Source organism: Palaemon carinicauda, chromosome 19 (genome assembly GCF_036898095.1).
Source record: "Palaemon carinicauda isolate YSFRI2023 chromosome 19, ASM3689809v2, whole genome shotgun sequence".
Taxonomy (NCBI): Eukaryota; Metazoa; Arthropoda; class Malacostraca; order Decapoda; family Palaemonidae; genus Palaemon; species Palaemon carinicauda.
The window spans coordinates 116,494,630-116,508,483 of record NC_090743.1 but is presented as its reverse complement, the minus strand read 5'-3'; the positions used below and the strand labels follow the sequence as shown (position 1 = coordinate 116,508,483).

Genomic DNA, 13,854 nt, shown 5'->3' with positions numbered 1-13,854 from the left:
GCAACGACACTAGCAAGCCACCACTAACGCCCCCTTACACGGGCCCTTTCCTTGTGATCCGACGCAGTCCGAAAGCATTCCTACTAAACATTCGTGGCAAAGAAGACTGGGTCTCCATTGATCATCTAAAACCTGCTTATCTTCTGCCAGATGACCCGCCTACAGTTCGCCTCTTCAGATCAGGGCGCCCTATTTAACATATACAGTATGTCATTTTTAGGGGGGGAGCCCTGTACCAACCGTGTGTCACACAATTGTACATAATTCCTTTTGCATATATTATGCTTGTATCTTCGCTCTTCCCTCGCACTAAACGAACATGAAAATTCATGTCTGCTGTTTCCTCTGTAACATTATCTGTCTTGTTAACTTGTTATGTCCTGTTGCCTTGAGGTTTTGTATATAAAGGAGAGTGTTCTATAACAATATAATTCAGTTGATTGCAGACTGCCTTTGAGTTCACAACCCTCTCTCGGCCCGTCACAGGGTGCAGGCCATGGAGTTTATGCCATACGGTGCAAGTCATGGAGTGTAGGCCATGTGGTGTAGGTCATGTGGTGTAGGACATGGGGTGTAGGCCATGGGGTGCCAGCCAAGGGGTGTAGGCCATGGGGGGCAGGACATGTGGTGTAGGACATGGGGTGTAGGCCATGGGGTGCAGGCTAAGGGGTTCAGGCCAATGGGGTGTAGGCCAAGGGGTGTAGGCCATGGGCCACAGGCCACGGGGTGCAGACCATGGGGTGCAAGCCATGGGGTGCAAGCCATGGGGTGTAGGCCATGGGGTGCCGGCCATGGGGTGCAGGCCTTGGGGTGTATGCTATGGGGTGCAAGTCATGAGGTGTAGGCCATGGGGTGGAGGCCATGGGATGTAGGACATTGGGTGCAAGGACATAAGGTGCAGGCCATGGGGTGCAGGCCATGGGGTGCAAGCCATGGTGTGCAGGCCATGGGTGCAAGCCATGGGGTGCATGCCATGGGTGCAAGTCATGGGGTACAGTCCATGGGGTTCAGGCCATGGGGGGCAGGCCATGGGGTGCAGGCCATGGGGGGTAGGCCCACTAGGAAAGCTCCTACTTGGAGGATCCTCTCAATCATCCTAACATACTGCAAGCATTTTAGTCCCTTTCATCCACTAGTCATTCACCCGTATTGATCATAAGGCTGATTAGTAATGCTTGATTTACCATTAATGAATTGACCGTGACGTCAGAGATTTATAACTTATGAATAGGCCGTGATGTCACAGATTTACAACTGACGCGTGACACGTGTCGAGTAATGAATGAATTTGTATACGTATTCTTCATTCTTCTTAAAATATCCCTTTAGGTCTCTCTCTCTCTCTCTCTCTCTCTCTCTCTCTCTCTCTCTCTCTCCTCCTCCTCCAAATTCTCTCTGTTAATAGGTTTTTCTCCTCTCTCTCTCTCTCTCTCTCTCTCTCTCTCTCTCTCTCTCTCATATACTACAATGAAAAAGACATGAGCGTTTCTTAATAAACAAATAAATCCACACAAGTCAGTAAATCTACCAAACACCATAAACAAACACATATACAATAAATGCGACAAACACAACAAAACCACAAAACAAACACACGTACCCAGATACTCTTGGCTAAACACACCTCCCATATCACATTTATTCGAAAAGGTCTCCCTCTACAAAAAAAAAAAAAAAAAAAAACGCCAGTTTTGGCGGAAAGTAGCCAAGGTTGAAACCACTCGGCCGCGCATGATAATCAGTTTAACCAGTTAACCCTAATTCATATCTCTTCTATGGCCTTATCCAGTGAGGGTGGGATGATGCAGAAAACTTGTTACTTGTTATCATAGGACATTTTCATAGAAGGACTTTTTAGTGTCAGTGAAGCTGGGTCCAGTTATTTTAGAATGTTATTATTCAGAGTTGCACTAATCTCTCGTTAGTTTTTGGATTATTTATTTATTTTTAATTCATTTAACTCTCATGATTTTATTAAAGTTAATTTTTATCGTTGTACTTTACTTGTTATTATTCTATTTTCAACTCATTTCACTTTAGAATTTATAATTATGTATATGTCTGTAATTATCAACATAATTATCAACACTAATTATATCATCAGTATCAACATTGTCCCTAATACGATAATTTTAAGGATTATTACCATTAATCATTATCATTAATATCAACATATTCATTATCACTACAACCAGAAAAAAAATAGAAAATAATCAAACAATAACGAATAAACAAAGAAAGACATTCAAAATTAGAAAGATATTTAAGCATATTCCCAGCGTGGCGAATTGGTTTCTAACCATCGCTATGTGAGATTGAGATCAGGAGGTTGGGATGTCTATGGCCTGAGTTTATGGGATCATAACTCTTTGATATTTACAAGTGGGAGATTACAGAGGGTAAGAGGTGCTCTCTCTCTCTCTCTCTCTCTCTCTCTCTCTCTCTCTCTCTCTCTCTCTCTCTCTCTCTCTCTCTCTCTCTCTATATATATATATATATATATATAATTCGTTTGGGAATCATAAAATCAAATCGAAAATGCAAACAGAAGACATAGTAGATGCTCTCTCTCTCTCTCTCTCTCTCTCTCTCTCTCTCTCTCTCTCTCTCTCTCTCTATGTATATATACATATATATATATACATATATAAATATATATACATATATATATATACATATATATATATATATGTATATATATATATTCCCACTCTGAAACTCAGCAGCATCCAAACGAGATCTGTATCTCCCAAAAGTCCCTTTCAAAGTAATCCAACCAAGGTAGGACCAGGGAGGGCCAGATAATGCCTACTGATGATTCAACAGATAGACCTATAGGCTTCCCCATATCTCTCATTCTTAGTTCACAAGGATGGTGACGTTGCAGACACTACAAGAAACTAACGAGCTTGAGCGGGACTCGAACTCTTGTCCGGTAGATCGACAAGCAGGGACGTTGCCATTTTGCCACCGCAATCACTGTAATAAGTAGTGTATTATTCTCCGAAGGGCAATGCCTCAGGGGATATCCCCACTTGGAGGTGGGAAGAACCAATCAACTGGTAATTTCTCTCTCTCTCTCTCTCTCTCTCTCTCTCTCTCTCTCTCTCTCTCTCTCTCTCTCTCTCTCTCTCTCTCTCTCTCTTAAATTAGATAAGATTACAATGAAATAAACAGGTTCTCTAAATCTAATCTATATCATGCTGAAAATTGAAGGTTGAGAGAGAGAGAGAGAGAGAGAGAGAGAGAGAGAGAGAGAGAGAGAGAGAGAGAGAGAGAGATTAATGCCTCAGACCAATCTTTTCCTCTAACCCACTCCTTCCATTAATTTGTAAGCTCTTTCATCCAGGTAAACACAAAGTATATCCTCAAGACCACCTTTTGCCATGATTAATGTTTATAATGAACCAGGTGACACCTATCTAAGGTATTTCCTTTCAACTTCTGACCATAGAGTTGATAAAAAAGGTGTTGAGATGGACCTTGATGAAGTGACCTACATATACAGGTTTGGTATGCGTCACTATCTGTCTTTGGACTGCACTTCCATGTCCTCAAAATCTACTCTACATAGTTTAAAGACAATACTAAGTTCTCCATTTGATCTTCAATAGTCTGTACCATACTACTCTTAATACTAGGACACTCCAAAATTAAACCATTGTTCTCTAGTCTTGGGTAATGCCATAGCCTCTATACCATGGTCTTCCACTGTCTTGGGTTAGAGTTCTCTTGCTTGAGGGTACATTCGGGCACAATATTCAATCTTATTTCTCTTCCTCTTGTTTTGTTAAAAAGTTTTTATAGTTTATACAGGAGATATTTATTCTAATGTTGTTACTCTTCTTAAAATATTCTATTTTTCCTTGTTTACTTTCCTCACCGGGTTACTTTCCCTGTTGGAGCCTCTGGGCTTATAGCATCCTGCTTTTCCAACTAGGGTTGTAGCTTAATAATAATAGGTACCCAGATAATTATAACATCCATGCCTTCTCGATCACAAGGCTCAATATTACACCGTATTCTAGGTTGTCATTACAGTATTCTAGAAGGATGTCCTAACAGTATTCTGAAGATTGTCCTTACAGTATTCTAGAAGGTTTTCCATAAAATATTTTAGAAGGTTGTCCTTACAGTATTCTAGAAGGTTTTCCATAAAATATTTTAGAAGGTTGTCCTTACAGTATTCTACAAGGTTGTCCTATCAGTATTCTGAAAGGCTGTTCATACAGTATTCTAGAAGGTTGTCCCTATAATATTCTAGAAAGTTGTCCCTATAATATTCTAGAAAGTTGTCCCTATAATATTCTAGAAGGTTGTCCTAACAGTATTCTACAAGGTTGTCCTTACAATATTCTAGATTGTCTTTGCAGTATTCTACGGTTGTCCTTACAGTACTCTAGAAGTTTTCCTAATAGTATTCTAAAAGGTTGTCCTATCAATATTCTAAAAGGTTGTCCTAACTATTCTAGAAGGTTGTCCCTATAATATTCTAGAATGTTGTCCTAACAATATTCTAAAAGGCTGTTCATACAGTATTCTAGAAGGTTGTCCCTATAATATTCTAGAAGGTTGTCCTAACAGTATTCTACAAGGTTGTCCTTACAATATTCTACAAGGTTGTTCTAACAGTATTCTACAAAGTTGTCCTAACAGTATTCTACAAGGTTGTCCTTACAGTACTCTAGTTTTTCCTAATAGTATTCTAAAAGGTTGTCGTACCAGTATTCTAAAAGGCTGTCCTTACAGATTTAGAAGGTTGTCCTAACAGTATTCTAAAAGACTGCCCTTACAGTAATCTAGAAGGTTGCCCTAACATTATTCTAAAAGGTTATTTGTTCTTACAGTATTCTAGAAGGTTTTCCTAAGATTATTCTGAAGGTTGTCCTTACAGTATTCTAGAAGGCTGTCCTCATAGCTCATTGAGGAAGAGGAAGATTATAGAAGAATAGGGGCTCTTTCCAAATTAGACACTGAAAATTCATATTTTGGAAACTCTCTAATGACATGTCTCTAGGATTAATATAGTTATCTAATTCAACTGGTTATATTTAAGATTTTGTAAACATTTTGAAGTTTCTTTGTGGTATAAGTTTGCTATACCTAACTTTAAAAAAATTAACATTTTCGTTCCAAAATTACATGTTTTCGAATTTGAATCAATGGCTAAAGGATTAAATTATCCTCGGAAGAATTAATGGTAAAAGGACTAAGAAATAGCCTTAATCAGAGTGAACATTCGAATGATTGAAGACATTAAGGCTTTCTGGAGGAAACTGAAGACTTTCTTATTTCATGAGTCTTTTGACAATGACGATTTAACAGTAAATGAATATGTGATATGAAATGTTAAATACTGTGAACGAACTAGGTAAAACGACAGTGGAGGTCATGTAGAGAGTGGGGTTCCCCTGCTGTTTGGGACCGTTAAAGCAGCCATCAAAGTAAAGTAACATAGGATACCAACATGAAACTGTGAACCATTCTTTGAATTTTGTTGTATAAGTAGGCAAAAGGAAAATAAACTGTAACAAGAGAGAAGGATCCACTGTAGTACTGTCTGGCCACTCAAAGGACCTCATAACTCTCTAGCGGTAGTATCTCAACGGGTGGAATTAGCCATTTGAACACCACCCAAAAGGAGGTATCTGTCTAGACAGTACTGTACATTTGATACCAGCTGTGTAATACCTTATAAGAACCAGCTACATAAACACCACCCAAAAGCATTAAGGTAAAATACAAAAAGATGAATGGACACAAAAGGGAGATTTCCTAGTGGTTCTTCATGATTGCTGGATCCAGTTTCCATAAAGCAGACCATTTTTTCAGTCATCTTTGTATTGAAGGGAGCTTTTATGATGGTTTTTTTTTTAGATTCAAGAAAAGTTACAAGTGTTAAAATGATCAATGAATGTATTAATATTGAAGTCTTAGACTTATGACTTATTTCTAAGATTCTATGTATAAAATTCACATGAAACTCAGATTTACTGAGCGTAGGCCTTTATTTTTCCATCTAGACAGAAACCAGTATTACTCTTGATTTATGATGTTCTATTCTCTATAAGAGAGATTACTCGAGTGCCATATGTGGATGAGATCATGATGAAGGGTAGATGGAGATGTTTTTATCATGCTCTTCGCACTCCCCAAGAGAGATTAGTTCACCAAACGTTCAGCTGGGCTCCACATGGCACTAGAAGAGTTGGAAGATCCAGTCCTAATGGCTGAGGACTATGAGGCGTGAAGTGGGAGATAATGAATGGAGAAGTATTGAATTAAAAGCTAAAGATAGAGACGACTGGCTAATTCTAACCGAACCCTCTGCGTTAATAGGCGTAGGAGGAGATGATGATGCTGATTGACATATCTATCCCAGACTATAATGTATAGCCTAAATGCAGTCTGATCTAATGAAAATCCTTACACACCTTAGCTTTATTTAATAGATCGCATAATCTCCACCACACTGATTGAGGTCTTACTATACTGAATACATTCTTACCATACTATAGTCCATTTCTTTAATGAGGCTCATTTGTACTGACCCGCTGGGGTGCCCTTTCATCTCGGAAAAGTTTCCTACTAGCTGACTGGTTAGAATTTTCTTGTCCAAGCAATCAGCTAGCTGGAAACTTTTCCGAGATAAAAGGGCACTCTTGAGAGTAAGTGCAAATTCGCCTCATTAAAAAATAAATTAGTATAGTTTGATCTATGGTACTGATAAAGGTACCAGCCTACCCTATAGTCTGTTATCAATTAAAGTTCTGTATTCAATTAGTTAATATCTTAATTCACTTATTTCTATATTATTGATATTAGCTAAGCTCCAACCATAGTTGGAAGATGGAAGAGCAAGATGCTATAAGGCCAAGGGCTCCAACAGAAAAAATAGCTCAATGAGGAAAGGAAATAAGGAAACAGGTAGAATAGTGTGCTTAGGTGTACCCTCAAGCAAGAGAACTCTAACCCAAGGTAGTGGAAGACCATGGTACAGGATCTATGGTACTACTCAAGACTAGGATAGTTGCTTACCCTGGCTAAAGAGTTTCTTCAACATTTACCAAGTAGAAATAGCCACTGGACAATTACAGTGTAGTAGTTACCCCTTAAGTGAATTAAAAATGCCAGAGGTGAGATGCTGTAAGAAATTAAATCATAAATGATTCTGGTTTAATGAAAATTTATCTACCAATATTAATGATGATTATTATCTATAGATAACAAGTCAATGTCTTAAGCCACGTGCCCGCCATGATCATGTACCCGCTATGGTTTACTATACTGATTTTGTTATCCATAAGAGTCTCGTATATGTATCTCATAATTTTTCACACACAGGCACACAAACCAGTCTGTAATACCTTGAAAGGTGACATCGTAATGCCACTCTAAGGGAAGCCATATGAGTTAGCATTGACCTAATTTGACAATAAGTATATAATATTATTAATATTATTACTTCCTAAGCTACAACCCTAGTTGGAAAAGCAGGATGCTATATGCCCAGGGGCTTCAACAGGGAAAATAGCCCAGTGAGGAAAGGAAGTAAGGAAAAATAAAATATTTCAAGAACAGTAACATCATTAAAAACAATATTTCCAATATAAACTATAAAAACTTTAAAAAATCAAGAGGAAGAAAAATAAGATAGAATAGTAAGCCCGAGTGTACCTCATGCAAGAAAACTCTAATCCAAGACAGTGGAAGATCATGGTACAGAAGCTATGGCATTACCCAAGACAAGAGAACAATGGATTAAGTTTGGAGTGTCCTCCTAGAAGAGATGCTTACCATAGCTAAATAGTCTTCTATCCTTACCAAGAGGAAAGTAGCCAATGAATAATTACAGTGCAGTAGTTAACCCATAGAGAGGAGAAAATTTGTTTGGTAACCTCAGTGTTTACAAGTGTATGAGGACAGAGGAGTACATGTAAAGAATAGGCCAGACTATTCGGTGTATATGTAGGCAAAAGGAAAATAAACCGTAACCAGAGAGAAGGATCCCATGTAGTAGTGTCTGGCCACTCGAAGGACCTCATAACTCTCTAGCGGTAGTATCTCAACGGGTGGAATTAGCCATATAAACACCACCCAAAAGGAGGTATCTGTCTAGACAGTACTGTACATTTGATACCAGCTGTGTAATACCTTATAAGAACCAGCTACATAAACACCACCCAAAAGGAGCCATCTGTCTAAACAGTACTGTACATTTGATGCCAGCTGTGTAGTAACCTTGCAAGATCCCGTCATATAAAACTATTCAAGAGGAGAACCATCTACACATACAGTGACCCCATATGAAACCAGCAGAAGAAAACCATCATAAAAACTCCCTTCAATACAAAGATGACTAAAAAAATGGTCTGCTTTATGGAAACTGGATCCAGCAATCATGAATAACCACTAGGAAATCTGGCAAAAATGTAGATATTTGCAGAATGACTGATCACCTCTAGAGCCACCTATGCAATGATTACCTCTAGAGCCACCAGTGCAATGATTACCTCTAGAGCCACCAGTGCAATGATTACCTCTAGAGCCACCAGTGCAATGATTACCTCTAGAGCCACCTATGCAATGATTACCTCTAGAGCCACCAGTGCAATGATTACCTCTAGAGCCACCTATGCAATGATTACCTCTAGAGCCACGTATGCAATGATTACCTCTAGAGACACCAGTGCAATGATTACCTCTAGAGCCACCAATGCCACGATAAACCTCTAGAGCCACCTAAGCAATGATTACCTCTCGAGCCCCTTATGCAATGATTACCTCTAGAGCTACCTATGCCATGATAAACCTCTAGAGCAACCTATGCAATGATTACCTCTAAAGCCACCAGTGCAATGATTACCTCTAGAGCCGACAGTGCAATGATTACCTCTAAAGCCACCTATGCCACGATAAACCTCTAGAGCCACCTATGCCATGATTACCTCTAGAGCCACCAATGCAATGATTACCTCTAGAGCCACCAGTGCAATGATTACCTCTAGAGCCACCTATGCCATGATTACCTCTAGAGCCACCAATGCAATGATTACCTCTAGAGCCACCAGTGCAATGATTACCTCTAGAGCCACCAATGCAATGATTACCTCTACAGCCACCAATGCAATGATTACCTCTAGAGCCACCAGTGCAATGATTACCTCTAGAACCACCAGTGCAATGATTACCTCTAAAGCCACCTATGCCACGATAAACCTCTAGAGCCACCTATGCCATGATTACCTCTACAGCCACCAATGCAATGATTACCTCTAGAGCCACCAGTGCAATGATTACCTCTAGAGCCACCAATGCAATGATTACCTCTACAGCCACCAATGCAATGATTACCTCTAGAGCCACCAGTGCAATGATTACCTCTAGAACCACCAGTGCAATGATTACCTCTAGAGCCACCAATGCAATGATTACCTCTAGAACCACCAGTGCAATGATTACCTCTACAGCCATCAGTGCAATGATTACCTCTAGAGCCACCAGTGCAATGATTACCTCTAGAGCCACCAATGCAATGATTACCTCTAGAGCCACCAGTGCAATGATTACCTCTACAGCCATCAGTGCAATGATTACCTCTAGAGCCACCAGTGCAAACTATCTTTTGAGAAAATCACTATCTATACTGACAATCCCATTTACTAAACCTACAGGATTCATGAATAATACCTAAAGGAACTGTATTGGTTGAGGAAGCCTCCATAACAATGTATCAATGAAACAATATCCAACAGAGTTTGTAGATTTGACAACAAGTCCCTCAGAAGGATATTGGGAGTTAAATGGCAGGACAGGATTAGAAATGAAACTACAAGAGAGATTACTCGAGTGCCATATGTGGATGAGATCATGGTGAGGGGTAGATGGAGATGGTTTGGGCATGCTCTTCGCACTCCCCAAAAGAAATTAGTTCACCAAACTTTCAACTGGGCTTCACAAGGCACTAGAAGAGTTGGATGACCCAGGCCTACATGGCTGAGGGCTATGGAGCGTGAAGTGGGAGATGATGAATGGAGAAGTATTGAATTAAAAGCTCAAGATAGAGACGACTGGCGAAATCTAACCGAAGCCCTTTGCGTCAATAGGTGTAAGAGGAGATGATGATGATGAACTTCTACAGAAATTACATCCAGTGCCAGCACATACTGACAAACAAAATCTGGCGAAGGAGAAATGCTTTGAGAAGCTTATGTTATGAGCTGTAGTTCAAGATATGGAACCTCTCCTATCAAGGAGATTATCTGTCGTGTTAAGATTTGTGTTTTATAAATATACAAAATATATTAGTAAGCTCTGGATGGAAAGAGGAATTATATATGATCATATGTAGAATCTATATATTTTCTCCATCGCTAACATCTATGATCTATTCAAATGTGACTAGGAGATCTTATAGTTATATTGGATCATGGTAATCAAGGTAAAACTATCAACAGTTCTGCTGAGTAGAAAGGGAAACTAGAAGGTATAAACCTTGAAGTCATTGGTCAAAACATTAATTTCAAATCATATGCTATTATCGTTATTCTCATATTCATAAGTCGTTCTCTAACTTATTGAAAAGACAAAAACTCATTAAAATATAAATCTCAGATATGATCAAAATCGTGTCGTTAATTTCAATCAAAAATATCATGAGTGTTATATAATTCAGCAAAACACATAACAATCTGTTTGGATGGTATTTAGTTAATTCTAATAGTCACGCCTTCTCCATCATGAGGCTCAGTACTACACAGTACTCTATAAATTCAATTCCAGCTTTGACCATGTTGTGGAATGATCTTCCTAATCGGGTAGTTGAATCGCTAAAACTTCAAAAATACAAACTTGCAGAAAATGTTATTATGTTGAACATGCTGACATAAGCCTTTTTTATAGTTTATATATGAAATATCTGTTTTAACTTTGTTAATGTTCTTAAAATATCTTATCCTAATTTTTCATTACTTCTTATATCGATTATTTATTTCCTTACTTCCTTTCCTCACTAGGCTATTTTTCCCTGTTGGAGCCCTTGGGCTTATAGCATCTTGCTTTTCCAACTAGGGTTGTAACTTAGCTGATAATAATAATAATAATAATAATAATATCAAAACTATAAGTCACGTGCAAACAAGAAATTTAGGACAAACATTGAAAATGCAGATAAAGGTATTTAGTTTATTTCACAGGTAAACATTTGAGCAAACTCGGCTGCATAAATAAATCTCTATTTAAAAACAGAACAACAAAACCAGTCGAAAAAGGTCAAGAGTCGCTCCTTATTGTTCGTCTGTGGCACCAGCAGCTTCTTTTTGAGCCCTTCGTTCGTCCTCGAGTCTTGCAAACTCGATCTGGTCGAGGACGAACTGTGGGATGGGGTGGGGGAAGGCTGGGGCCACTGGCAGGAGGTCGGACTGGGGCTGGAATCCGTTTTCGTCGGCCACGAAGGAGACTGAGGCTATGGAACCATCTTCCAAGGGGTAACTGGAAAGAACAATTAGTGAATGTTGATTCTCGGTTGCATAATTCTCATTGTAATCCTCAATATAACATTTTGCATTATCATACAATCCAGGAATCAATTCTGTACCTCCAAGATCCAATCATGTTGGCTCCACCAAGGGCTCCCTCAGATCCAGAGAATTGGAAGATGATGCCGTTCTCTGCCTCGAAGTCTGAGCTGTGTGCGCCAAATTCGTCGGGGTTGACCTGGTTGCTTCGGAGGATGGCCACGGGCAAGGGTGCTAGGACCGCAGCAGCAAGGGGTACTTCTTCGACTGCTTCTTCGGTAGGTACTTCTTCGACAGGGCCTTCCTCCTGGGGAAGTTTTGCTGCTGTGGCCACAGCTACCAGCAATGCAAGGGCGATCTAGAGAAAGGGTGAGGAACGAGGTCAAGTAAATACTTAAGAAAGAACAATTCAATGAGTTCAAAAGTCGGTTCTGCTATTAGAGCGACGGGCCACGGGCTCCAGCACTAAGGCAGCCGGTAATCAAAGAAACTATTATGTTACAAAACTATGAATATATACTTATGTTCAGGTGCACAAATATACATATACAAAACTCTTACGGATAACAAAATTAGTATAGTAAACTACAGCGGGTACATGATCATGGCGGGCACATGGCTTTAAGACATTAAAACAGTTTTCTGAGGTACTTGTTATCTATAGATAATTATCAATAATATTGGTAGATAAATTTTCATTAAACCAGAATCATTTATGATTCTATTTCTTACAGCATCTATCCTCTAGCATTTTTAATTCACTTAAGGGCCAACTACTACACTGTAATTGTCCAATAGCTATTTCTACTTGGTAAATGTAGAAAAAACTCTTTAGCCAGGGTAAGCAACTCTCCTAGTCTTGAGTAGTACCATAGATCCTGTACCATGGTCTTCCACTACCTTGGGTTAGAGTTCTTTTGCTTGAGGGTACACCCAAGCACACTATTCTACCTGTTTCCTTATTTCCTTTCCTCATTGAGCTATTTTTTTTCTGTTGGACCCCTTGGCCATATAGCATCTTGCTCTTCCAACTATGGTTGGAGCTTAGCTAGTAATATAAAAAATATAGAAATAAATCAATTAAGATATTAACTAATTGAATACAGAACTTTAATTGATAACAGACTATAGGGTAGGCTGGTACCTTTATCAGTACCATAGATCAAACTATACTAATTTATTTTTTAATGAGGCGCATTTGCAATGACTCTCAAGGGTGCCCTTTTAGCTCGGAAAAGTTTCCTGCTAGCTGATTGGTTGGACAAGAAAATTCTAACCATTCAGCTAGTAGGAAACTTTTCCGAGATGAAAGGGCACCCCTGCGGGTCAGCACAAATGAGCCTCATTAAAAAATGGACTATAGTGTGGTAAGAATGTATTCAGTATAGTATGACCCCAATCAGTGTGGTGGAGATTATGCGATCTATTAAATGAGGCTAAGGTGTGTAAGGATTTTCATTAGATCAGACTGCATTTAGGCTATACATTATAGTCTGGGATAGATATGTCAATCATCATCATCATCTCCTCCTACGCCTATTAACGCAGAGGGTTCGGTTAGATTTCATCAGCCGTCTCTATCTTGAGCTTTTAATTCAATACTTCTCCATTCATTATCTCTCACTTCACGCTTCATACTCCTCAGCTATTAGGCCTGGGTCTTCTAACTCTTCTATTGCCTTGTGGAGCCCAGCTGAACGTTTGGTGAACTAATCTCTCTTGGGGAGTGCGAACAGCATGGTCAAAACATCTCCCTCTACCTCTCATTATGATCTCATCCACATATGGTACTCGAGTAATCTCTCTTATAGAGAATAGAACATCAAAATTCAAGAGTAATACTGGTTTCTATCTAGATGGAAAAATAAAGGCCTACGCTCAGTAAATCTGAGTTTCATGTGAATTTTATAAATAAAATCTTAGAAATAAGTCATAACTCTAAGACTTCAATATTAATATATTCATTGACCATTCTAACTCTTGTAACTTTTCTTGAATCTAAAAGAAAAAATTTGAAAACTAAAAATCTTCTATTGAATCCAAAAACAAAAACAATTAAAATTTCTTATATATTAAGAATATACGTCCAAAATTGGAATCTCCCACAATTTTGACTTTACTGAATTTCCTTCAAAATATAGTTGGTAATTTGAAAACGTCAAGTGCGAAGTAGATGATGAATGAAGTATTGAATTAAAAGCTCAAGATAGAGACGACTGGAGGAATCTATCCGAGGACCTTTGCGTCAATAAGCCAGGGAGATGATCATGAATTTAAAAACTGAAAATCCTCTATTGACTCCAAAACTAGAAGACAAAAGTTCACTCACCACCTTCAT

The 13,854-nt window shown here is 38.9% G+C and overlaps 1 protein-coding gene across 1 annotated transcript; it reads right to left on the bottom strand.

The window, feature by feature from the left end:
• Positions 1 to 11,278: 11,278 nt before the first annotated feature.
• On the bottom strand, positions 11,279 to 13,854 carry LOC137659254 (cuticle protein AMP4-like). The gene is made up of 3 exons (XM_068394285.1): positions 13,846 to 13,854; positions 11,597 to 11,874; positions 11,279 to 11,490 (listed from the first exon to the last, which is right to left on the bottom strand). Exons 1-3 carry the CDS (start codon positions 13,852 to 13,854, stop codon positions 11,286 to 11,288), a joined length of 492 nt encoding a protein of 163 aa, XP_068250386.1. The 3' UTR covers positions 11,279 to 11,285.